General features: G+C 40.8%; 1 protein-coding gene across 2 annotated transcripts; it reads right to left on the bottom strand.

The window, feature by feature from the left end:
• Positions 1–27071, bottom strand: LOC148348278 (E3 ubiquitin-protein ligase RNF31-like). 2 transcript variants are annotated; one of them, XM_088322770.1, is made up of 24 exons: positions 26951–27071; positions 21335–21508; positions 21121–21267; positions 19734–19889; positions 19604–19663; positions 19413–19539; positions 19175–19333; positions 17245–17395; positions 17084–17175; positions 16134–16288; positions 14742–14996; positions 13310–13564; positions 10768–10953; positions 10382–10588; positions 7996–8169; positions 7829–7927; positions 4661–4750; positions 4482–4596; positions 4298–4410; positions 2677–2790; positions 2551–2599; positions 760–856; positions 527–692; positions 1–414 (listed from the first exon to the last, which is right to left on the bottom strand). In XM_088322770.1, the coding sequence occupies exons 2-24, from the start codon at positions 21506–21508 to the stop codon at positions 331–333; spliced, it is 3225 nt and encodes a 1074-aa protein (XP_088178896.1). In that variant the 5' UTR covers positions 26951–27071; the 3' UTR covers positions 1–330. The 2 variants fall into 2 exon arrangements, with proteins under 2 accessions (XP_088178896.1, XP_088178895.1); XM_088322769.1 differs by lacking the exon at positions 26951–27071 and adding an exon at positions 26265–26317.
• Positions 27072–27808: the final 737 nt, after the last annotated feature.

Below are 27808 nucleotides of genomic sequence, written 5' to 3'. Positions count from 1 at the left end.
CACAATTGAGACGGTGTTTATTGACTGAAAAGGAAGAGATCAGACGAAATGGGAGCATGATGACAACGCATTGCAGTGAACCACTAGGTTTGTTTGCCTGTCTTACGTCCACTAATGTTTATTTGTTCTATGTGCATACAATCCCCACCCCACACTTTTAGGTTTATTTTTTTATAGTTCAAAATTTGGCTGATATGCGAGTATCTATGGTATGTGCTAGGATAGACCAAGCTTTATCTCGTAATATTCCCTGTATGCCTACATACAAATACAAATATACTGCATAGATGTTATATATTAAGGTATTGCATGTGTTATTGGTGTGTTGATTTATTTCAATGGCATATCTTTGGCGCCCCGGTGAGCAGAAGCGTTCCGAGGAACTTTGTCACCAAGAGGAACTTCCATCAGATTCTGCAAAAAAAAAAAAAAAAGCAGCCAGATCCAACAAACCGGAGCTGTTGTGAGCCGTCTTCCATTCTACTGATTCGATTTGGTCGTGAGAAAAAAACCAAAGAATTCTGACCTCGAGCAGGCGAGCAAGGTAGGCGTCCTCGTCCTCATCTTGGCTTCTCAGCGTGTTTACTTGGTAGCGGTCGCAGGCCCGGATTAGGTCGTGGGCGTCATACATGGGAGCCGGGTCCAGCGAATGGGCGTTGACCAGACTCACCAGGTACTCCCGGTAGTGTTTCCTACAAACACGTAGCATGACATTTAAAAATGAGCATTTTGCTAAAGCCATTATTGCCTGGAACTCACTGGCAGAGCCCAGCCTGGCCCGGCTGCGTCTGGGCGCCGCAAGGAGCGTCTACGGGTTGCCACCCTTCGTCTTTTTGCTCCATCACACCGCACGTGTCTGCAAATTACAAAATGGAGGGGAGTGAAGACTGTACATGAAGTACTGTAAATTCAGGACTACAAGCCGTTTATTTTTATAATCTTTAAATCAGTCGCTTTATTTTTTTAGATTTATCGGATATATTAAAGACATATTTATGTTCCTCTGTTCAGATCTTGAATTTTCGGACAGATAGAAAAATAGTGCACAAAAAACAACATATTCTATAATATGTAATATATCACAATATAAAAATCCAAGTATTAACTTGACAATAAACAAAAATACATACAAATATATGCTATACACCTGCGAACATTTAAGACACTCTTTTCCTACCACCAAGATCATATTAAATTTTCCTTCTATCTGTAGCAGTTGTTTTTATCCACCAAAATATCAAAAATGTAATCCCACTTTTGAAAATGTGGTCAACAACTTTTTGGGGGTTGAATTGTTGAATATGGTTCCCAATATGAAAATTATATATAATATACTTAAAAATCTGTCCCTTGTGTGGAGTTAAACATGTCATTAGTAGTATTATAATTAATACTTTTCCCTTTTACTTTATTTACTTATTTTTTGGATTTTTTCTCTATACTTCTGTTCCCTTGAAAATTGTTAACTTCGTTTCATGATTAAACAGGCAAACGCTACAAAGTTGAAACCTTTATGCCAATTCTGTTTGAAATGAGGTAACGTTCAATAAAACAGGTTAAAAATCATAAAATCAGTTTTGGCACCCTCTGCAGGACTAAAACGGTACTAAATGTCAAAATGTCATCTGTTCTGCATTTATATAGCGCTTTTCAAGTCAATAAAGACCTACCAAAGCACTTTACAATGTGCTTCACACTTTCCCTTTTACACACTAACTAACCGATAGGTAGCTTTAGAGGTAGGACCGGACCTAAAAAAATCCAGCCCGACCCGGCCTGCGGCTATAAAATCCTGAACCAGCCCCAACCCGACCAATTTACTTGATTTGAGGGGCAGAGCCCCAAGTAAACCCGATTTTTCACATTTTATTTGTGAGGAAGAAGGGTGATTTATTATACCTGCTCATCGGGGGCATTAGGGACTGGCTTCATATGCCCAAGGACACTTCGACATACAACACGGAGGAGCCGGAAATCGAACCTGCGACCTCTTGATCCCAAGACGAGCGCTTTACCTCCTAGGCTACTGCCCCCCCAAATACAACTTTGAGCGTCACAAAAGAATTGTGTGCACTCGAATTAATTGATTTAACGTACCTAGTGACTCATGAATCACTTGATACTAGAACGAATCGATGATCTGATTGGTTGCCAACTCCATTATTAATCGATTTTAATTGATTTTATCTATTAGTTGTTGCAACCCTCGTTCTATGTCCCTGTACTTCATGGAAGATCTGGGCAGCATGCACGCTGCTCAGCAGTTGAGCTGCTCACGGTGTTTGGTGCTGCGCCGTGTTCGGCGGCACTGTCGGACACAGAAGGCAAGGACCTGGCAAGGGAGGGGAGGCGGGTTGGTTTCAGAGACGACCAAAATCACCATTCCTCCACACAAATAAAATGTGAAAAATCTGGTTTACTTGGGGCTCAGCCTCTCAAATCAAGTAAATCGTTCGGCTTAGGGCTGGTTCAGGCTTTTATAGCAGCGGGCCGAGTCGGGTTGGATTTTTATAGGCCTGGTCTTACCTCTAAAGAGACTAAAGCACTTACCATGTTGTAGTCCGTCAGACGTTTCCGTGTTAAAATCCACGCCGCTCCTCTGAGAAAGGAAGCAGAAAAGTGAGAAAAACAAGACGAAGGAAGGCATGGTGGAGTTGCCGGCATACGAGGTCAAACCTGCAGTAGCGCTTGCAGCCGTGAGGTCTCCCAGTCTCGCAGGTAAAAGAGGCAATCACGAGGGTGGTGAGCGTGGAGGCCCGACAGCCGGCACTGCTCTGTCCTGCAGCCCGTCTGCCGCACAAAAGACGAAATCAAACAAAACTCTTCAAAGAAACCGTTTTCAATCATTCAACCACCGGGCGCCACCAGGCTGTACAAGACACACCACAGGAAATGGTGCCACACGACCCTAGTGGTTAAGGGATCTTTCCCCCACCCCCACCATAATATATTCTTGCTTATTAGCAGAACGCTACTGGTAAGCATGGAAACAGAACTATCCATTCATGTGGGGGAGCAAACCCTTATCTAAGAAAAAAATGTACCGAGGGATGGGCGCCAGGCTTGTACTTGCACAAGTCACACCACACTGACAACTGACATCCCAGGTTAATGGGTCCGTGAACCGTGGATAAATGTTAAAATAAAATCATTGGAAACCAATTACTGTACCCTAAAGCAGTGCTTTGATGGCACTCAGACATTATGTTGAAATATACGTACCGTAGAGGGAGGCGCCCATCCACAACCAAACAAACGACAAATTACTCGACAAAAATAAATACTGAGATAAATCACTGAAAGTAGAGGAGCGGTAATGCACCAAAGTGATGGATGCCAACCACTATTAAACTTGAAGAAGACAACAAAGTGCATACGAATACAAATCTACTGCATGGATGTTATATATTTAATTTTCCAAAGAATAAATTGGTTCTTAGGTTCTCCAGGGTTAAAATAGCCACATGCTAAAATCGATACAAACCCAAAATATAATTTAACTTGTACCTAAACAAGGATAATTATTCAAACGTGGAGCTCAATCTGAAGAGCAAGATGACGCTAAGTTTGGACCGAAAACCAACAGTGATCAGATGATGAAGGTGCCGTATAGGAGTCAGATGAGGCGGCTTCTTTTGCTACTGTAAACCATGGAAAAAATACTGTCCATTCATGTTGGGGAGCAAACCCTTATCTAAAAAAATATACGTAGCGTAGAGGGATGGGCGCCAGGCACAAGACACAACCCAGGAGGTTAACGGGTCCGTGAACCATGAATAAATATTAAAATGAAATCATTGGAAACCAATTATTGTACCCTAAAGCAGCGCTTTGATGGCAATTGGACATTATTTTAGTATTTCGCAATAGTTTCCTTCTTCAAGTTGTTCTTTGATGTCACTATTTATCACTCTTCCTTTCCCTTCTCACTAACATTCTTGGCCAAAAAGGGCAACAAAACTCAGTAAATCGCAATACAATAAGATGTGTATCCCACCAAACACAATTGAGGCGGTGTTTATTGACTGAACAGGAAGAGATCAGACGAAAGGGGAGCACGATGACAACGCATTGCAGTAGACCATTAGGTTTGTTTGCCTGTCTTACGCCCACTTATGTTTATTTATTCTATGTGCATACAAGCCACCCCCCACCTTTAAGTTATTCTTTTATAGTTCAAAATTTGGCTTATATGCGAGTATCTATGGTATGTGCTCGGTTAGACCAAGCTGTGTATTGTAAAATTCCCTGTCTGCCTGATGTACCGGCCATAGCATAGTGTTCTATGGTGACCTACTGTGTGGAAGGGGTTGTTACAGCCGCTGCAGAATTGGTAGCTGCACTGGGAACAGCTGAAGTGCATGCAGCCGCCTTTGGTCAGCGCGTACTGGAAACGGCAGTGAGGACAAGCTGCAGGACCAGGGTACATGTTAGATGACCAAAAACAGACGGGGAGGGGGACGTTTTTACGCGCCACTCACTAATGCCGTTATCCCGCAGGTATCCCGCCAGGCCCAGGCGCTGGTACTCAGGATCGTTGTCCCGCTTCCACTGCTGGAACTGCTCGCAGGTTGTGTCCTGATGCTGCGTCTCCCACTGGCCAATCAAGACGGAGCGTTTAGATGAAGCAAGGCTCTTTCCTGTGCAACACCCAACTCACCGCTTTCTTGCACTTGCCGCACAAGCTGTGGCAGCAGGACGGACACGTCACCTTCAGCTGCTCGCTGTCATTGATAAAGCCGAAAACGCACTGCAAAGCATAACTTTCGTTTTCAGTCGGCAACATATTAAAAGCCGGAGGTAAGATCTTAATCTGAAACCCGAGTTTTCAGCAACAACCAGTCCACAAATGAGAGCCCAAAGGTAAGATCTTAATCCCCAGGCTGAGTCAGACATAATTTTCAGGCTAGGTCAGGCCTAAAATGTCAATTATTACGTTCGTGTCGGGCCGAAGATGTCAATTATTATGTTTGGGTCGGGCAGGACTTCTCTCTTGCTGACGTTTTTAGGATGCTGTATGTAAACATCTGAATGAGTGGGTATTACCCTGTAAGTGTCCGAGCTAGTAGCATAGGCTATGGCAGGGGTCGGGAACCTATGGCTCGCGAGCCATATATGGCTCTTTCTATGAATATCTATGGCTCAGAGACAAATTTGATTGCAGGCAAAATTTCTCCATCCTATTCGAAACTTGAGTAGTTCGTCCTATTCGGGTACACGCAAAGCCAATCCAGAACTAAGTCTTACGGCGTTACTTCGCAGTATATATAGGGCACGTTTTTCACTACAATTTACAGTCAAGGTGTCACACAAAAAAGGTGGGAAAAAAACTCGTTTTGGCTGTACAACGCTAAAGAATCCTTTATATAAAAGTTCACTATATAATCTGTGTTCAGTGTTCAGATACCTTATAATGAATCCACAGAACACGCTGTAAATACGCCAAAACACCGGAAGAGAACTTAGTCTTTTGATTGGGTGAGTGGGAGGGATGGGTGGAGCCATGCAAAAAGCGCAAGCACTCCCTCCCATCTCTCGCCCTACGCCATCTGCGCCAAAAGTGAGCTCATCAGGCTCCCTATTTGCAGAATGTTGTGACGTTTTTACACAATAACAGCTTGCATCTGGTTTTGAAACCAATATGTATGTAAAAAGGGTCAAAAGGAGTTTAACCGATCTTGAGTAATTGCAAGAAAGAGACAAGTTTAAAGTGGTATGTTTGTTGATTTTGGGACAGGGGCTCTGGCATTATTCTCTTTTCATAATTTTTATCAAATCATCAAAAATAAATGTGCTGAAGACTAAGCTTTTGTCTGGGGTGCGGGTTTAGCAATTTTGTAAATTTGTCTCATAATATATGGTGTGGCTCTTTCCCAAAATAAAATTCATATTTTTTGCTTTTATGGCTCTTTGAGTCAAAAAGGTTCCCGACCCCTGGGCTATGGTGTGCACATGGCCCGCAAAAAAAAGAAGTGGGCTAATCACAACATATAATATACTGAACTATTGAAAAGTCAATTAAAAAAAAGCATCCTGTCTCTATTATGCACCCATCATTGTTCTTCTTTGTCTCTCTCACTCCATCAGGTGTCGCAGGTTGTACTGCTGCTGTGGTTTATGGCCCAGTTTTCAAAATGAAAAGTGCTAGGGCTGTTGTCATTGGTGGACGCCGCGGCAACCGACTCGTGTTGTTCGTGAACAAAACGGTTCTATGAGCCAGCTGTTGGAAGTGAACCAAGCAAGAGACCCCTAAAAAGCCGCTTTATAATTATGATTTTCCTTCCTAGTTTTTAACTTCTTATTTTTCTTCTAGTATCTCTTTATTACTTTTTATTGGATTTTTTCTTTCTTTTGTTTCGTTTTTCCTTTTTGTCTTTATTTATTTTTTCTTTATTTTTCCTATTTTGAATTTATTCTGTAATGTTACAAAATAATTAGTAATATATGGATAGAAGCAACAAAAACAACCTGGAGAGCGCTTGAGAGCCGAAAAAGACAGCTCATTTTAGTGAGCTGAGCCTAAAAAGCCAATTATCTCTTAAAAAAAAAAAAAAAAAAAAAAAAAAAAAAGGCAGAATTCCTGTCTCCACAACGGGCTATTCACTTCCCCGAGGAATAACGTAAACTTAGGTCGAAAACGTCACCGCGGTGTTTTGTAATTCAAAGGCATCCGTCAAGTCGCTGTTTTCATTGTTCCCCCGCACAATTAACGAATTTGGCGAGCGAGCGCCAAAACTATCTAACATGTTTGAAATTCGACACCATTGTCGCCGCACCGCTTTCCTGCCGGGGACAATCGGCATTCTGTTTCTGGCATCAGGTCTGCGCGGGGCTTAACAGACCGATCCTCGCGACATCATATGATTGGTGAAACACTTGTTAATCCAGCTGCATTAAAGGCAAATCGGATACTCAGAATAGCCGCCAAAGGTAAACTATCCCAGATTCCTCTTTCAAATAACACCATCAGCAACGGAATAACCGACATGAGTAAATACATCTTGGCTCAAGTTGTCGAGAAAAACGTTACGTTTTGAATTTGAAAATCTATTAAATATACCCCCTAAGTAAGGTTCAAGTGAATGCGCAAATGAAACATGTAGGGTTCAGTAGCTCCAAGAAAACCGGAGCAAGGGGTGACTGCAGAGCTTAACGCTCAATTTCGAATTTTTGGGGTGAAATCCGATGTTTTTGTGAGAATTCTAAATGAATACGACTCTTATGTGTCTCCTGCGTGAACGCCATAATTGTCCCGAACGTGCAGAAGAGGATACATGACGTATTAGCAATGTGTTTATTTTTTTGCGGAAGTACTCATGGATGCTAACACCGTTGCGTACATAGCAATTTGAGAGTAATTGTGCTACTGGAGGCTAAACGGAGTTATCCCCCAGAACATAAATTAAATACAAAACCTCACTTTCTCTCCATTGATTGCTTTCTATGTTTCCGTCAGCCATGACTGTTGATTTGGACACTTCCTTTAGCCTCTCGTTGACATGCAGGTTGCATGAATGCGCCTTGTCTGATCACACATAAGTTGCACTCCAAAAGATCAGATATTTTTCAGATATATGACCGTGTATGAATGTGGCTTAGGTTTGGCGTCCAAAAATCAGATTTGTGCTGTCCGGGCAGACTTTAACAAATCGGATATATGTCCCGCGCAAAAAAAAAAAAATTTGATTTTCCTGCAGTGTGAACTTATCTCAAGTTAATTGGTCAGGCTTGGTCGGGCTTGAATACACGCTGATCTGGAATGACTGATCTTACCTCTAGGTGAGCCCACCCCCAAATGAAACAGGTCACAATACAAAAGTCAACTGACATTGCAGCACCACAAGAACTTGGGGTCCTTCATGAGCGCATGCTCATTTAGCTTCTTGTGGAAGAGCGTGTAGACGTCCGGCTGCAAACATTCGCGCAGCTGTGAGCACAAATACGCCAAGGTCAAGACAGAAAGCCACCCGTTTGACACTTTGCCACCCCCCATACCTGGATGTCTAGCATGGAAAAGTAGCTGTCCAGCTGCTCCGGGTCAGTGATGTCAGGCCCCCGGCAAACAGGGCAGACCATGTCCCAAATGTGGCGGTCGCGCACCATAACTGTGAAATGCTGTGTGAAACATTCCAGGCAGACCGAGCACTGGCACGATGTCAGGGACTGCATCTAGGGGGGCAGACCGTCGTCATTCATCATTTCTCAGATAAAATAGCCTTTAAATTAATTGATCATTTGCAAAGATAAAGAGCCTCTCTTGAACCCCGGAGATTTCACAGGTGATAAAATCCCAAAAAACAAGAGGGTTCTTGACAAGCTCATTTTTGCACAAGGGCCACATGGTGGAAAAATAAATCTCAGAAAAAAAGTACAGCGTGAGCGAGTGAGGAAAAAGTACTGAAAAGATACAAAACATAGTACTGGACATATTCAAAACTGCATGTTATTATTATTTTTGCACTATTTATTCCTGTGCTTCTCTTAGCTTGGTCTTGCAGGGCTGGTTCTCTGGTGGGTTCTGCTGCCGAGCCTCGGGAGCAAACACTACGCGGATCGAAAATAAAAACAGGCACGCATTGCAAACAATCGATGTGCATACGATCCAAGTAATTGATTGGATACATTGAGTTATTCAAATATTTGTTTTTTGGGGGGGAGAAGCATCTCTTGATAGCATTTATAATATAAACTCGATAGCAACAAACTTAAATGTTTAATTTATCTTACTTCATGTGAAATGTGCGCAAACCCATGCATTTGTGATGAGTGCCTCAGCCCAATCTTTTCACTTAATGCACAACTTTCTTTTTTTTTTTATGAGAAGTGTCTGCTGGAATCAAATTATTTACTTCAATTTATGATGACAAATCGTTATTTTTCCTCCTCTGGCACACAAAAACACAACATGATGAGAACTAGCAGCTACAACAGCTTTATTTTCCTCTGACTTTTGACCAGTGCAACGATTCTTTTGCCGCCAGCTTTAATTGTGACGTCACACGAGATGTAGGCTACCCAAGGGTCTATAGCAGGGGTCGGCAACCTATGACACGCGTGCTAACAGGCACGCGAGAGCACGGCAAAATAACAATAATTAATTTTTTTAAATGCAAATTTTTACCTGAAATTTAAACATTTTCAGTTGCAGATGACTGGGACTTTGTGTAAAAAATGACCGTGCTGTTAGTACATTATGCCTCGAGACCGTTGTACCTCGCACATCAAGTGTTAAATGTCATTACGAGACGAAACATAAACATGAATTCAAGGATGAGTCTGACAAGAGAGAGACAATAAACCGTGCTGTGTCCAGGTACTGCAAACAAACACAGACCCTGAAAACTTTTGTCACTGCTAAAACGCCACCACTGAAGCAAGCTATCACATTGCTCACTGCATAGCAAATCACAGAAAACCATTTACTGATGGCAAATATATTAAAGAAGCGTTCTTGTCAAGCTCAGAGGTTTTGTTTAATTGCTTGCCTAACAAAGATAATAATTTAAAAAAAAAGAATAAAAGACATCCCCATGTCAGCCAGAAGTGTTGAACGGCGCGTGCAGGAGCTGGCAGAAAGTGTGTGTGTGTGTGTGTGTGTGTGTGTGTGCGTGTGCTGCTGTTCAGATATTATTTCCGTTGCCCTTATTTTCAAGTAGCCTTATGCCTTGCCGCTGTTATTTTAAGTTTTGAGATTCTCTGCAATAATTGATGAATGGTATGGTAGCTGTCCATATTACTTGTTTTTTTTTGATTATACAGTAGTTCATTGTTGATGAAGAAGGGTTGATTCTTGAGGTAAAAAGTTGAAGTTATAGATGTCTACAGGCCTTTCCACATGTTGCTCACATTCATTTTTTAGTTTATTGATGTACAAGAATACTGGAAGATAAATTGGTCAGTTATACGATTTCAATGTACATCCATGTTGTATATTTGGACTGGTGTAAATTTACAGCTCTGTTGGATATCAAAAAAGTCTTGTGCGAGTCATGGTAGTGTGGCACACTGATTTACAAGTAAATTTAAAAGTGGCACCCCACACCAAAAAGGTTGCTGAACCCTGCTCTGTAGGATTGACTCTATACCGAAAAGTGCAAATAATGCACAGGCGCGCACACACACACACACACACACACACGCACGCGCGCGCGCACACACACATACACACACAAATTAGAGAAAGAAAAGGAGCAATGATGCTAAAATGATAGACTTAGCTCTAAAAAAACAACAGCAAAATCAAACAACGAAAAACTTTGGAGGGCCGAAATAAATCATTTGGTGGGCCTGATTCATTCTGAAGGCCCTATGCTTGACAACCCTGCTTTAAAAGAAGCCCCTGTGAATTTTGCCCATTTTTCCCCGCCGGTACGCAGCTGACCTTGCTTCGTGGGAAAAAGCTGAGGCAGCACGGGCATTCGTTGTTGAGGACCCGACGGATGAAATCTCGATCGTGTGATTCTCGCACAGCTTGCACGACGTCCTCCAGCGAGTAGTTAATGTCGGTCTCCTGCAGCAGGGAAATCGCCAGCTCGCAGCGTCCCCAACTGGGCAGGTCGTATAGTGCCAAAAGACGCCGGCACATTCGCTGGAGAAAATGGCAGAAATACGAGCAGACATGAGCAAAATCAATGAAACAATGAACGAAAACATGACAAAACAAATAAATACTTTGCATTTAGATTATACACTATATATTTTGGGATTATGTGTTGCTTTATTTCTATGATGTATGTTTTAGCTATTTATCAATGCATTTATATATACCTCTTTGTCGGGGTGGTTAGGGTCCAGGGGGGGCAAGGGCTGCTGACTCCAGATGCGCTTGTAGAAGTCGTCCATAAGGGGGCGCTGCAACACGGTCAGGGCTCCCTTCACCTGGCCACCACTTTGTCGCAGGGCCTCCTCGCACATGAACACATCACGGAAGCCCAGTGAGTGCAGCTCCTTCATCTGAGCACATAAGTATATTTTCTATTCAACTTTGAAACGAATCTCTTTAAGACCGTGGAGAGTTTTGGTATGTAGTAAAAAAAAAAGCACTTCATAACATTGACCAAATTGCACAATCCGTCTGTATGAGCTGCTTTACTTTTTTCTGAACACTTTGACAGATGTATTTAAAGTGAGAGAAAATTATTTGATCATAAATATTTCCAGTGTCACGTCTGCTTAAGAAAAATAACCTTTTGTTGTAAATCCTGACTCCAGCCAAATACCAAAAGAGTGTTCTTACACCAGGCACAGAAAGCTTTGGCCTGCGAGCCAGATGCAGCCAATAAGGCTTTTTGACCTCGCCCTTTAAAGTAAATTGGTAAAAATATGATAATAAAAATAATAGTCAAAAAAGTACTACAAATAAAATTGTGCCACTCTTGGTGTCCCTGCCTTGGGACTGCACTCAAGGCCAATTTGCAAATCTACATGTTTTCTTTCAGTAATTTGTTTACACATTTCCAGTGCCGTGAAAGAGTACAGCTTTTAGATCATACTGCAACCATCCAAAACACAACAGCAAGTTCACCTATGAATGGTTCAAAAAACAAAACAAAATTAAGGTTCTTCAGTTGCTAAGTCAAAGTCCAGATTTAAATCCAATTGAAATGCTGTGGTGTGACCTGAAACAGGCAGTTCATGCTATAAAACCCTCTGATATGGCAGGTTTGAAACATTTATGCAAAGAAGATTGGGCCAAAATGCCTCTGGCGAATTGTGAAAGACTTTTTACCAATAATCGTAAACTTTGGATTTATGTTATCGCTGCCAAATGTGGCCTGACTCATTATTAGGTTCAGGGGGCAATTCATTTTTCACATAGGGCCAGATAGGCCTAAACGTATTTTTTTCTGCCAAATGGAATCAACATCCAAAAGGTGCATTCTGTATTTCCTTGGGTTGTCTCTGTGTGATATTAAAAGTGGTTTGATGATCTGAAACATTAGTGAGTGATGAATATGCAATAAACACAGAAATCAGGAAGGGGCAAAAACCTTTTCACTGCACTGTAAATGTGCATCTTTTTGAATAATTATAGGTAGAAAAATTTGCATTTACTTGACATAACATGAGGCTCACTAAAAGGGAGCGGAAATGATTGTCGGCAATCTTAATGCTACAAGTACCCAAAAACATCATAAAGGCTGTGCAAAAAAAAAGAGAAATAAACTGGTGTGTTTTGCTTACTTTGTGTCTCCTTAGTTTGTATTATTCCTTGTTTGTTTTAACACTTGATTTTGGTTGCACTAAGCCATACATAGACATCTAATGGTCAGATCATACACATTGTCTCTTTAAGAATGGGATTTTAATTCTGAATGTTTCTAGACCAATTTGATGAAATGATCAATTGAGACAAAAATACAAAATGAAATATATAATGAAATATAAATGTATATGTCTGAATGCACATGTATTCATAAATACATTTGAGAAAAATTGGATAAGCCTACACTTTCCTTCTTTTATCATGTATCGGATTTAAGACTGTATCGACAAAAACAAAAAATTACAATCATGCACATGTCAACTTAAACGTTTTAGTATTTTATACGTTTTCTGATCATATCAAATTGTGCACGCTGTCTAACAATTTTCGTACGGGGAAAAAAACAAAACAATCTCCACGAAAACAATAAAATGCGCTATTTTTTTTGTTAGACCGATCATGCCCATTTGGGTTCTAACCCAGATCGTCTCTGTCTCAGGTTGCAGGGTACAACGTCATCAAGTATAGTTAGACTATGAGGACTAATACTCTGACATCTTTGTTGCAAATTCAACTAAATTGTGACTGTTACAGAGTTAAACCATCTGTATAACAAATGAATTCTACAAAACTCTGAACTGCTACGTATAATACTGGGAAAGGGAGGAAAGGAAAATAAAAGCTTTTCTGTTGAGAAATGTCATTATTTTGTGTAAATAAGACGCATCTTTGTCTATCAAAAAAATAATACGCAACAGTAAAATTACTGGAAGAGGGGAAGGAACTAAGAAAGATGCAGAAAGAATTGTGTGTGTTGTTTATTTGCTAAACAAAAGAAACTTGTTTACACAAATGATATTTCTTTCTATCCTACATAGTCTTTCTCGCTGCTAGTATATAGGTGCCGCCTTGTGTTTGTAAGGTTAATCATTGCTTAATAAGGGCAATACAAATCATTAAAGGGAGCAAATGGCTGAGGTCGATAGGTATGCAATCAATACATTTTTTTTTCCCTCATAGCGTGGCCCTTCAGCTTTTTTGGTAACGCAAAGCGGCCCACAATTTAAACTGTGTTTCACGCTGTGACTTTATTTTCTGTCTAACCTTAATCTGTCGGTCCCTGAGCAGTTGCGTGACGGCCCGCTGAGTTTCACCCTCTGCCGCCAGCCAGGCCAGTTTTGCCTCAGCCCGGGAGACTTTTAGGCTGCCGCCGTGGACCGAGGCAGCCATGGCGCAGATCTCGTCCAGAAGGTTTGGAAGTTTCGAAACCGTCCAATCGCACGGATCCATAGCGATGCCGTTGCATGCTTGCAACGCAGCGTACACTTCCTCAGGGCTTACCCCGCGCTTCTCTGCTTCCTGTGGAGTCATATCTCATCAAATGGTCTTTGGTTTTGTGTATTGTGTTTTCTGCACGAGAAGGTGCACCGGATTATAAGGTGCACCCCGGAAAATAGTCTTCTGTGAAATTATTTTCATATATAAAGGCGCAGCGGACTGTAAGGTGTATACAATCAAGACTACAGTAAAGGCTAGGTTGCACAGAAAATAAAAAAAGTGCTGATTTCTTGCTTTGATTGATCAGTCACATATCACGAATCACAAATGCATAACATTGGATGCAACAGGAATTAAACCCGGATTGCAGCAAGGAGCACACACGATTCTATCCACTAGAGCACTAGGTATACAGAGATTACATGTAAAGGCTTTCAGATTTATCTCATCATCACGCTATTTTTAGTCAAAATACCAATTTTTTGATATTATTGAGCTGTGCTGCGAGAATATTAGCAGACATGAAACCGGCCCGTGGTACAGAAAAAGGTTGGGGACCACTGAAATACAGTATTGTATCACCTACTCACAGTTTTTTTATGAAGTGCATAAGATTGTGATCTGAGTGAAGACAAAGGCATTGTGAGAAGTAATGCAGTCATACTGAAAGCTATAAATAAACGCATGCCTGCACATATTCAAAAGTTTGGCCCCTACAATGCTTAGTTTGAGCTCCAAAAAGTGAAATAAAACTTTATACAAATTTTTAATCACTTACTATTTTCTCATTTCTTTAACATATCTGGTACACTGACTTAAAATTGTGTGATAATAAGATTAGGCCTAATGCTCTTTCATATATTGTTTGTATCCGTAGTGGTCTATTAGATAGTATCCAGCGCTCTCCCCACCACGACTTCCGTTGCACCTAATGTTATGATGCTCTGGTTAAATCCCCATTGCCACCATTGTCATGCAATTGTGGCCAGTGATAAAATCTATCGACTAATCAATAATTGCACAAATATGGCAAGGAATTTCTGATTTTGCCCTTGCATAAGGCACACCAGATTATAAGGCGCAAGTTCAAACTTCTGGTTTATTTGTAATTTTTGGGTGCACCTTACTGTTCAGAAAAATGGTATGTTGAAGTCGTGATTTTAAAAAATAACACTTTGCTGCTTATGAAGTAGTGACTCAAAAGGTCAGTTTCTCCTACGATATTTTGAATCCATAAGACGTCATCAGTTTTTTTTACTTTGATTTGTCGGATGAGCTTGAGGCCGTCCTCCCTCATGCTTTCCTGCCGCTTCCTGTCCAAGCCCACTCGGGGCTTGGGCTTGGGTATGGTTTCATGACGTTGGAGGTCGCCCGAGGGTTTCGAGGCTGGATTCGAGTGTAGATTCAATGGGGTCTGCATTCCGTGAGATGATTTGTCTGTGGAATTGCACACTTCGCACGTCGACGCCGACATCATGTTGACAAAAGTGCAAAACTGGCACGTCCAGGAGGACTGAGGAACAACAAAAAAGGGATCTTCTTTGGTCAAAATGTTGGGAGTTACATGTTAAAAAGGAACGTGTTCCTGGAATGGAATTACTTTTCTTGGTAACAAGAACTGTAACCCATTATGGATAACATTTTGTAACTCAACTGTCATAACAACATGGTATATTACTCGACATTTTAAAAGCAAATCGTGAATCACAATGTCAATAGCACTGTGGCTCATGAAATCCTATATAACTCTCATTCCGACAATGCTGAATAAAAACGACTATAGCTGGGATGTTTCTATCTCCTTACAAAATACAACTGAATACAGTTACAGTGACGCTGTCTCAAGCAGAGTACGAGAGCACTACTGATATTTTGATATTCTTACTACCGTATATGATCACGTCCGAGCCGGACTACAATTATAAATCAAACTACTGAAATCAGGGGGTCAGTTTAAATGAACACCTGGGTTTGATTGTGTGTCACCAGAAGTGTTACTTTGCAAGCTTTCAAAATTGCACAAGCAAAGAAAACTGAAGGTTCACTGCTCTTGCAGGTTGGCGAACACTTTTTCTTCTATTTCTTTTACGTAAATTGTATACGGTAATTTGTAACTACAGTATAAAGGTAAATATAGAAAAACAAGCTATTTTAGGGTGTCAGAAATTTGGGGTGTTATACAAATATGTTTTTAATTAAAATAACTACTGTATGTTCCGGACAATAAGTTGCTCCAGAGCATACGTCGCACCAGCCAAAAAATGCATAATTAAGAATGAAAAAACATATATACCGTAAAATCTGGTCTATAAGCCAGAATTTCCCCCCCCCCCAAGCTTTCAACCCTACGTCTTATGAACACATCACTCGCGCAAAAGGTACTTTACCAGCAATTTTTCAATTATCAACACAGGCCTAGAGCGCCCTCTTGCAGTTTAGTGTGAAAATAACATGAGAATTTTTTACCCGGGTGTGTTCAAATTTCACAGATAAGTCTCACCGGAGTCGCACACCCATCCAAATATAGTCCGGAAAATATGGTAATTACTTTTTTCAGTAACCTGCCCAACACTTTTGGTCAACATACAAGAAATGGCCACAGTAGGCTGAAAGGGTTGACAAATACCCCAAAATAAAAGTCCTATAAGACCTGTTCCTTGTTGTCAGAGCCAGAAGCAGAAGCTGGCCGAATGCTGCAAAATTCGCTGGTGGCTGAGAGTGGCGGAGCCAGACGGGGCCGCTGACAGACCTCACACAAGACGCTGCTACCTTGATTGATGACCGTGCAGCTCTTGCACTGCCACTCTGCAAGAACATAAATGCTTATTTCAAAAAGCTCTGTCTGAAAAAAAGTATAAAAGAAATACGTGCTAACCAGTCAGTCATCAGCAATGTTTACGATACTCAAAATTTTGGAACCTAATTAATTCCCCCCAGTGAGTATTATTAGACAACTAGATGTTGCTGTACTGAAAACATAGAATACTAGAAAACTACGGAGACTTAAAGTGAAAAAAACTGCAACCATTTTTTTCCCACAAGTTTCTTGGGTGTACCTGTAGCAGCTAGAGGGTGGACAATCATGACAGCTTCCTCTAGGTCAGCATCATGTTATATAAAATATATACATATGTATTGACCTATGAGTATTTGAAAAAAATTGAGATTTATTTTATACTTCATGTATTTTTGTTTATTTTTTAAATCAATATTTTTTTTTGTTTTTTTAATGAAAGTGTTTTTTTACCACTCCAAGGCACTAAATAGTACACAATTTCCCATTGCGCACTAAAATGCTTTGTTTATTTTTATGGGTACCCCGTGACCTTTGTGAGGATAAGCAGTTGGGAACTGAATGAAAAAAACAAAACAAAAAAAAAACCAACAATTTTCGTCTAAAGTTTCAAACTGTTTCACAACTATAACTCTGCTTGATCGCCCCCTGGTGGCAGTACAAAAAAAACACCACTTGGCCCCAAAAATATCTAAATACTGTCTGTTTCATTGCATAACTTGCTAGGAAAAAAGCAGCGGTTCGTAGTCCATAAATGACTGTAAATTGATACGAATCACGCCTTGTGACCGGGAAGCTGCGCCGACCTGAGCCTCTTCGTTTGCAAGTGGCACAAAGCGAGTTGTCTGCATTGTTGGTGGTGGCGCAATGAAGACACGTCCACTTCGCCACTGAAACGCTGCAAGCACAAAAAGTCAACTTCCACAATGAAAAAAGCGCGATCACAATTTCCATTATCCGTTCGTACCTGTCAGCCTTGTCGGGCGCTAGCAGCGTCCTGCTGTGATTTTGGCGCTCGGGGTGCGAGTGGAAGAGGCCGTCGCACTTCAGGCACAAAGTTTGCACGCACGTGCAGCAATAAGAATGCACGGACAGCACACCACAGATGGAGCACATGCCTTCATGGAAAAACAAACGGAGTGGAAACAGAAATCAAAACAGTTACCGCGAGGTAGAGGTAATGCTGCATTCCAGAAAAGTTGGAAGTTGGAGTTTTTCAACTTCCGACCACTGAACTATCATTAGAATGACACCTAAGGTAGGAAATCCTGGTTGCCAAGTCGGAGAAAAGGAATACACCCTGACTTCATCCAGTTCCTTTGATCATACGTAACACGACAAAATGACGATAGCCATGGAAACACAGGCGGTGAATGGTAAAACTAAAGGCAGTTAACAGTTGGCGCTGTTGATCTCAGCAGTCGTTTTTACTCCATAATAGGAGCGCTTGAGATGAAGGCAGGTTTGCTGGAGGTCCACGTTTCTTTTACAGGGCCCGTACATCTTTTTCATGGCCAAATTTTAGGACTTTCGAAGCAAATTTTCCAATTTTTCCAGTACCATAAAAACAAAAACATCCGGTGTGAATCAGGTATTTTTCAGAGCGACAAATATATCAGCGATTTACATATGCAGTTTTAATACTGCATGTGCATTTATCAAGAAATTATTCTTAAATCTTGACCAGATTACAAATATATTTGTTTTTGATACAAATTTCTCCCCATATAGGAGTTGGGTAACAATGACAGTAATATGTAACTTACATTTTCAGTTGCCGGAAGCTCTTCCCATTAAATTTGACTACTACAAACGCTACTTCAATTACTGTTGCATGGCCTAGAATAAATGACAGTAATGTTATTGGCCTCCTTGGACTAATACAAACTTTATAGTGCCCTGTTTAGGTGCAGCATGCACCTGTCCTTCTGGTCGATACCTGTAGAGGGCAAAGACGCTTCAAGGAACAATGCTGTACAAACTAATGAAGGCTGCAGTTAATCTTAGAGGGAAAAAGAAATGCAATAGCAATGAGTAGCCACTAGAGAGCAGTGTTGATGTCGTTTTTTTAGCAGACTCATTGAGAAGCGCTTTACCCAAAATTCTAGCACATTTCAATACTTGAAAACACAACGTTAAAATGTAAGAATTCTCAATTATTTCAAGCCCCCGTCAGTCAACAAAAAGGCAATGCCCCTAAAAACACAAAGTGAGTGGTAAAACTAAATAAGGCAGTTTACAGTGTGCGCTCTAGACCTCAGCCGCAGTTTTTTTTTTTCTCCACAATTTGTGCGCTTGCGTGAAGGTTTGCTGGAAGACCAAATGTCTTTTAATAAGCAAAACGAAACACAACTTTTCACAATCAGCCATCTTTGCAGTATACATTTTCTTGGAACGCTTTTAGGTCATATCTTGTACCATCCGAGTAGGATAAATACGACTTTCCAATTTTCTGGAATAAACCATAAGATCGGGCCTAAAAAAATCCAGCCAACCCGCCCGTGGGTATTGAAGTGGAACGAGCCCGAGGATGACAAATTAACTTGGTTTCGGGGACCGAGTCTGAAGAAAACCCAAATCTATATTTAACTTGTAAAGACTTTTTTTATTTATTAGTGAGAATATTTCTGTTTATTTTTCTCTGTGGAAGATCCGCACACACTGTGTGCATGCGGAGTGAGTAGCCCGAAAAGGGGACAGAATCTGTCACGGGAATCCTCCACAAAGAAAAATAAACTAGGAACAATGACGGGGAGGAAGATTTTAAAAAGTCCGCGTGAGAGAAGCCCGGACGTAGTAATTATTGACATTTTAGGCCTGACCCAACTCAAATTTCGGTTTGGGCTCGGGTTCAAGCGTAAGATTTTCCCTCTACCATGAGGACAGAATTGGCTCACCTCGCTTGTGATCTTTCCTGGTCGGGTGGCAATGAAAGAGGTCATCGCACGCCTTGCAAAAGGCTTGCTGTTCACAAGACGGGCAAGCCAGCGTGGCCAGTCCACCACACAGATTGCACTGGACCATCACATGCACTATTTCGGGGTCAGAACTTTTGTCTAAAAACCAAAATGGAGGGGATATAATACACTGACTGGACAAATTATTTCCAGAAGGGTATGTTTGTGAGCCGCTCACGTGGTGAAGATGGTTCGGGTGCCAGTTCCTGCAGTTTGGGCTTTGGCATCACAGGTGGAGGTGGCAGCTTGCCCGGCGACTTCTCCTCTTGTGGCAAGTCCTGGACAGCTTCACTCACAGTTAAATCCTGGCAAAAAAAAAGTATTCATCAGGTTGGATTTGCAAGCCAGACCATAAAATGTTCTGCACACCTGCTGGAAGTTCAACCCGGGGATGATGTCCATGAAGACGTCCCCATGACGGTGCGTGCCCTGACAACAAAACAGAGCCGCTGTGAATTGGGGGACGTACAAGAAAAAATAGCTTGAGGAGAATTCCAACCATAATGAGCATTTCTAGCTCGAAACGCAAGGTCATGACCTCCAGTGTCACCGCGGCTACAGTCTCCCGGTCAGGCTCTGCAACGTCCTCTGGGAAGCTGAGGCCGTCAGACTGTTGTTTGGTGTAACCGTACAGGTAGAGCACCTGCCGACCGCCCTGTAGTGATAAGAAGTCCGGATCTTTATGGAGAACCGGCTCTTTCGGATCGACTAAATAATAAAAGTCGTCTCTTTCAACTTTTGAACAGCTCTGCAATTTTTTTGTGGCTTTAAAACTAGGGTCCCCAACCTTTTTCAAGCTCAGAGCAACTTTTGGTTACTAATAAACGCAAAAGGCACCCAGTTAGATAGGCATTTTCTAAAATAACTTAACAAAATGTAACTGTGTTTTTATTATGTTATTATCATGTTAATTATAGGAAGGAGGGCTAAATCACCTCAGTCAACCACTAAAATAAATCATTTTACTATAAAATTACACAATGACCCAGCACTGGTGAGCTATTTTCACAACAAGTCTAAGGTCCCCTAAGCTGTCTTCAGAGGCACCCTAATGCTCACGGGCACCATGTTGGAGACTCATGCTTTAAAAGATACATAACCCACAGCAATGCGCAACATTATGCACGGAATGACTTAATACTTAATAAAAATAACTATAAAATCCATAACAAATTTAACTTTTCGTATACTCAACAAATATAAAGTCAACAACACAGAATCCCTCAAACAATTCATATTATGACCAAGCACGAGCACCTTCAAGAAAAAAAAAAGCATATCTGGCTCCTGACCATTCAGGAGCTGACTCCCTTCATTCATGGCAAAGCGCCAGCTCATAGAGCCACTCTGTTTGCCAATGGCACATCACAATTTCGAAGAGAGCCAGCTTCTGCTTGGGAGGGAGCAGGTTCCTGTCGGTCACACTTATGGAGCAGTTACATTCATAAATGAAATATCACTAACTGGAAGGGAGCCCGCTCTCTATTTGTGGCGAGCCGGCTCCCGTCGTTCAATTTAGAGAGCCAGCTTATCGAGCCTTTAAGTTCGTGAGCGTCAAATCACTATTACAAAGGAGCTCGCGCTTGATTTGCGGGGAGCCGGCTCCTGTTGTTCACTTCAGCGTGCCAGCTCGTTAAGTCGTTAGGTTCATGAGCAACACATGAATAACTGGAGGAGAGCTAGCTCTTGATTGATAGGGAGCCGCCTCCCGTCGTTCACTTCAGACAGCTCGCTTATCGAGCCGTTAAATTTGTGAATGACACATGGCTATCTGAAAAGGAACAGTCTCCTGTTGTTCACTTCAAAGAACGACACATCACTACTGCCTAGTGCCAGTGATGATTGGCCATTTTGGACAAAACGGTTACTCCGTTTACGGCGCTCACCTGAATAGCGTCCACGGTGGATCTGAAAACTGGATTATTGTGCTTGACACTGCGCCAAAACTTGGGCCTGGTAGGGCTGGTCAGGTTACAGCCATATTTCTCCAGGATGCTCAACGCCTTTACCAAATGATTCAAGGACTCCAGAACCTGAAAGCAGACAAGTTAAAAGGATTTAATTCAAACTGAAGGAGAAAACTTGATATCGGGTCTGGACCTGAGTCTTCTCGCTGCTGGACACGTTCTCCTTCAACATGTTTTCCACGTTGATGTGTCGGTACTTCTGAGATAGTGGCAGGGAGACGTCGGCCATCAACTGGACTTCACCCTTCACGCGGTGTACTTCGCCTGAGGTCAGGAAGGCTTGGCCTCGCTTTCTTGCTGCCTTCATCTGGAACAAGGGAGCTCAAACTCAGTTCTTAGACGACCCCATCATTAAAAGGAAGTCATTTTAAGATGTTTAGCCTACTGTAGTTTGCAGTACAATGGTACCTCTTTTGTACTCTCAACACAAGAATTTTGATGGATGAGTTTTATTTTTAACTAAAATCATGCCAGCTCTATGAGGGAAAATTCAGTTCCCTAGCAGTCCCTGAAGCTTCTAATAGAGACCGCTCAAGACCTCTCATGACTGTTTACCGCCAGCATCAGCTTGTCCATTTTGTACATGCAAAAAAAATGTGCTGTAAAATTGTGTGCGGGCATTCATTTAAAGTTACAGTGACTTTAGTTTAAAGTGTACAGTAAGAACTTGTGTATCATCAGCAGGGTTGGGTAGGGTTACTTTAACTGGATTACTTTTGGAGTACTCCAATACCAATAAAAGACAAACAAATAAAAGAATGCTAATAAAAGACAAAAGAAACTAAATATGAATAAAATAACACGTGGTAAGCTTTCTCTCCTGGCTTTGATCTCTTTGATCTCCGGCAAAACGAACATAAAATGCGACGGAAACAAAATGAAAATAAATCCAAACAGCTTGCCAACATCATTTTTGCCGTTCCATGTATTCCGTTACTCCCCAAGCCTGCACAAAATTTAGTAATTTTATTCATATTTAGTTTATTTTGTCTTTTATTGGCATATTTGGTATAGGGGTAACCCAAAAGTAATTGAAAGTAATCCAGCTAAAGTAACCCTACCCAACCCTGATCATCAGCAGTCTTGCGATCTTATACTTTTAAAACATCGCTAATTGCTCCCATTCTAATGCTTGCAATTCCACTTATTAAGCTCCGAACCATACAAACACAACGTGGTACCTATTTATTCACAGCAAGGCAGAAAATGTAAATACCTCGACACAGGGCAAAAAGGCAGGATAGGCAAATGCTTAGACGGACTGATAGATTTTTTAGGTAAATTGCACATCTGGCCCATTCATTTGAATGAAAGGAATCTTGACTCTGCTCTGCATATGCATTTCTTGTTTTTTTTTTTTCATTTTAGTTTATTCTTCAAATCATGTGTTATAAGACTGGTTTTAAATACTCAACATGTGGGTTGCTTTGAGAATCTCTGCCACTCTTCCTGTTACTGTACTGTGGCTGCTGCTGAAAGAAACTTCTCGAAGCTCAAACTGATTAAAACCTCTCTGAGATCTTGTAAACCAGTAAATCAGTAGAGGGTTGAGTGAGATTGAGGAGGTAACATACTGTTTTTTAAAATATCTTATTTTGTGCAGTGCCTTATTTATTTTGCATTTAAAAGTTAGGTTATGTCACTTGTTTACACATTCTATTTTGGGGGCATTTAGATTTCACACCTTATGTAAGCTATTTATATTGTTGTTTTTTATTTATATATGTTCTTAATTAAGTATGTTTATTGTGCAATATTTTTATTTAAATAAAAGACTCTCTAGAGGCAAAGCCGTTTCGTGTGAGCATATGTACACTAGCAGTGGATCTTAGTGTGATGCAAGGGGGGGCGCCCCCTAAAATACTGCCTAGGGCGTCAAATTAGTTAGGGTCGGCCCGGCCTCGACAATATTAGTAATTTAGGATGACGTTGTCGGGTCCTACCAGTGACCGAGAGGTTCCGGATTAGACCCAAAATGGGTAAGACAAGATGAGTCTTTTAAATTGTTTACACTTATAAAAATTGTTATACAGCTTACACAATTTGTCACTCTTCCTTGCAACAAATTCATTTTGAATAAGGTTTCACCGGTGTATTATGCTTTATCGTTTAGCCAACTTTAGTAGCTCAACCGAGATATTATAATCATGGATGTAAAAGGTTTTTTTCTTAGCATAACACATTTTTTCAGAAACGACGGGAAAACATGTTCATCATGTTTGGCATTTAACCCGTCAACTTTTTTTTTTTATAACAGTTGAGTGAATTCAGTTTAACACCAGAACCAATTTACCAGGCTGTACAAACACAAGGGGGAGCTATGAAAAAAAAAAAGTTTTGCTTTAAGAAGTGTTCCGCTGGTTCGAGAGCGTTTTCCATCCGGGCACCGGTGCTGTGGAATGCTCTTCCCCTTGAGATCCGAACTGCAACCTCAGTGGAAATGTTTAAATCTAAGCTTAAAACTCAATTCTACTCTATAGCATATGAATAACCTATAATTTTCGTGGACAATATCTCTGTATTATTTGTGATTGCAACATCCTTTGCTGTCTGGTAATCCTGTAAGGGGAATGCCACATGTGCAGTCCCTTCTCAAGGTTTCTTCATTCTCCTCATGTTGAGGTTTTTCAGTTTTTCCTTGCCCTCATGTTGGTTCAAGATCAGGGGATGGCGTAATAATAGTCTGAAAAAATGTGTGAAGCCCTTTGAGATTAAGGGCTATACAAATAAAAATGACTTTGACTTGACTTGATCTCGTACTGGTTTGAAATTAATAAAAAATAAAGTTTCAACTGTGAGTCGGCAATACGATTAGACTACAGCAGGGGTCAGGAACCTTTTTGACCCAAAGAGTCACCATAGCAAAAAATTTTTTAAAAAGAAATTGAGACAAAAATGAAAAAAACTGCCAAACACACTCTCTAGACAAAAGCGAATTCTTCAGCACATTTTATTTCACTGTGTGTCATTTGATGATTTAATCAAATGTATGAAATGATAATAATGCCAAATCCTGTGTCCCAAATCAATGTAAATGTGCCATTTACAATTTGTCTTACACCTTCAGTTAAGAGTGTTGAGGCAATTCTTTTCCATGAAATTTGCCCTTAATAACGGTTTCAAAACAATGTGCATGCAAAGTTCTTTTGGAAAAATGTCACAAATTACTGCAATCGATAAGCACATCGTCATATTCACTTTCGGTGTAGACTGCACAGAGCGAGAGAGAGAGAGAAGGAAGTGCCTTGCGCTGTGTGCAGGGATCCGCCCACCTGTACTGCTCACCCAATCAAAGTTGTTTGCCAGCGTTTTTATTTAACATCAGTTTAAATGGTTTCTTATCGAACTTCTGCATTAAGTTGCTTCACCTTTATATGGACCAAAATCACTTGACTTTGGAACGCCGCAGAGTGACGTGCAATACATACCTGTCAACCTGTACAGTTTTGCCGTTCAAAAGTACGTTTTTTATGCATTTTAAGACGAGTACGACGTACAAGGAAATCTGTACGGAAAAACGCAAACGGCTGGGGATTTCCCATCATGCATCATTCTGAAAAAAATAAAAGAATTTCGTGTACGATTATTTTGTATTTTGTACGGGAAAATACGACAGTTTGTACGGGCATGGAGCCGTGGAGGTTGACAGGTATGGCAATAGTTACATTTTATTTCGGAGCCATATGTACTCATGAAAAGAGCCATTTATGGCTCCCGAGCCACAGGTTCCCTACCCCTGGACTTCAGCAACTCAAACTACTAGACAGGGCCAACTAAAACTGAGAGAATATCCTTTACTGCCCACTAGCGATCAAAGGAGGATTCTGTTTAAATTAATTTCAATTATCATAACTTTAGATATAAATGATTTTGAGACTTGTTTCTTTTTTTTGATAATACTCAGAAATGTATGGCGGGCTGGATTAAATCATCCTTGGGGTCAGGCCTTGGTTGCAGGCTGTATGTTTGACATACCCAATCTTGGCAATGCTGTCAACAAAGAGTACAAATTCATGGGCGCTTTTCCACAATTTTTATGAAAAATTGGCCCATTTTATGAGGTAACCATTTTGATATTTCCCTCCAAACCAGAGCTCGGCATCAGAGAACACACGTTTTGTTGCAGACTAAGGAAATGTGACGAATGAATAAAATCGTTTTTCCTGTGTTTCTCAAATTTCCTCCAATCTAAAAATGTCTCGACTAGTTTCTCTTAGACCACCGGTGTCAAACAGGCGGCCCGCGGGCCAGATCAGGTCCGCTAAGGGATTGAATCCAGCCCGCGAGACAACACTCAGAGAAGCGCAAGAGAAAAACAAGCTGCAGGTTGAAATATGTCAACTTGATGTTGTCTCACAAAGACACTGTACTTGTATTTATTCATTTTCTCCCTCTCTCTCTTCCACTCCTTTTCTACCACTCTGTCTATTTCACTCTCTGTGTCTCTTTTTCTCTTCCTTTGTTGCTCTTTGTCTCTTTCTCTGTGTCTTTTAACCTCTTTTGCTCTAACTTCCTTTTTTCCTTTTCTCTTTCTCCATACCCTTCACGCTTTCTTTTATCTTTTCTCTCCTTCTGTCTTTCTATTTCTCTTTGGATTTCTCTCTTCCTCTCCCTTTCTTTTCTCCCTCTCTCGCGACTTTTTATCTTTTGTTTCTCACGCTCTCTACCTCTCTCTAATTCTTTCTTTGTAGCCCACCTTTTTTTTCTATTATTTCTTGTTCTCTTTTTCTTTCTCTTTAATCTACTAGTCCGGGCCCCGACAGAATGTTTGTTCTATCTTGTGGCCCCCGAGTTAAAATGAGTTTGACACCCCTGTCTTAGACAGAAAGAAAGTCCACAATTGGAAAAAGAACCTCGGGAAACTTAATGAGTACTGTACATCAAAATAAAAATAGTTTTTCTCTTTCTTGGTGTCGGCAACTTGTACGGCATTTCAATTCAACACATTCAAGTTTATCAATCGTTAGCACAAGCAAAATTGTCCTTCCCTGAACTTGAATTTTAAATCCTCACAGTTTACATTTAAGAAAGGAAAAAGACAATTTACGTTGTTTTTAGCTCACCTTTATCGAGTCATGTTTGTGGCACAATGCGGAAGATCGACGGTCTAATTCCTTACCGGTTTGATGAGTTTCACGTTTCAAAGTAAAAGCTAACCACAGAAAACAGTGTCCTAGATTTTTCACTTGGTTTGAAATTTTCACAGCAAAACAACTACGGATAATAAAATATGAATACAGTATGGTCAGTCACTTTGGAAAGACAGTTGTGAATATTTCAATGAAAACTTCTTTTTTAACCTTATAGTGAAAATTTGAGCAGAAGTACTTTCAGTCGACCAAAACCGTAATTGACGGTGCTTTAAATCGAAAGTAATCAAAATCGACACAACTCGACACTTACCCAATTCCAACTTTTTTTCAATACTTAACCCAGAAGCAAATACATTTACGTCAACTACTTAAAAAAGTTGCTTCAACAAGTCATTTTTACCTTGATAGTGAAGATTTAACTCCGTGAATGACGGAGTTAGAATCGAAAGTACTGTCATCAAAATCAACTTGCTTCAACATCGACTGTCTCAATTCGCAGTTATGATTCAATACTAAACAGACAACTCAATACTTTATGTCAATACTCCAAAAAAAGTTGCGATTACTACTAACAAGACATTTTTTTTTATCTTGATAGTGAAGATTTAACCCCGTGAATGACAGTTTAGAATCGAAAGTAATCAAAATTAACTTACTTCAACACTCAATGTCTCAATTCATCCATCCATTAGCTGCACCGCTTATCCTCAGCGGTGGCGCTGAAGCCCATCCCAACTATCTTCAGGCAGTGCAGGAGACACCCTGAACTGGTTGCCAGCCAATCGCAGGGCACACACAAGCACAGACAATTCGCTCGCTCATTCACACCTAAGAACAATTTGAACCAACCAATTAACCTGATATGCATGTTTTTGGAATGTGGGAGGAAACCGGAGTGCCCTGAGGAAATCCACACAAGCATGGGGAGAACATGCAAACTCCACACAGGAGGTTTGATCTCTCAACCTCAGAACTGTGCCGCACACGTGCTAACCACTGCGCCACCGTGCTGCCCTGTCTCAATTCAGTTATTATCAAATACTCAACAGGGAACTCCATACTTTTACGTCAATTTCCTTAAAAAAAGTTGTGATTACTTCAACAAAATGTTTTTTTTTTTTACCTTAATAGGAAACATTCAACGCTGTGAAGGACATAGCTTTAAATAGAAAGTAATCAAAATCACCTCTTTTCAACAATCACTCTGTCTCAATTCACAATTATCAACCGATACTAAACAGAATTCAATGCATTCACGTCAGTTACTTAAAAGAACTTTGACTTCGTCTTTCTGCTGCACTTCATGTTTTTCATGTTTTAGTTGATTCTTTTTCTATTTTGGGTGCTTTGATGAGAGTGATAAGCAACAAGAGTATGAGTATCGATGTTAAGCGGGGACTGTATGAGAGTGTGATTGTGTCAACAGTGTTGTATGGTGCAAAGACTTGGAGCCTGAACGCAGATTTGAGAAGGAAATTAAATGTTTTCGAGATGAAGTGTTTGAGGAGTATGCT

This window comes from Urocampus carinirostris, chromosome 18 (assembly GCF_059441175.1).
Source record: "Urocampus carinirostris isolate Australia breed hairy pipefish chromosome 18, RoL_Ucar_1.0, whole genome shotgun sequence".
Classification (NCBI taxonomy): Eukaryota; Metazoa; Chordata; class Actinopteri; order Syngnathiformes; family Syngnathidae; genus Urocampus; species Urocampus carinirostris.
This window is presented reverse-complemented; position numbering and strand designations above follow the sequence as displayed.

Coding starts and splice junctions, on each gene's coding strand:
- LOC148348278 (XM_088322770.1), bottom strand. CDS start 21,508: ATGAAGGCAGCAAGAAAGCGAGGCCAAGCCTTCCTGACCTCAGGCGAA. Junction 19,890..21,120: donor CCACCGTGGACGCTATTCAG/GTGAGCGCCGTA, acceptor TTATCACTACAG/GGCGGTCGGCAGGTGCTCTA. Junction 7,928..7,995: donor TTTCCATGCTAGACATCCAG/GTATGGGGGGTG, acceptor TTGTGCTCACAG/CTGCGCGAATGTTTGCAGCC.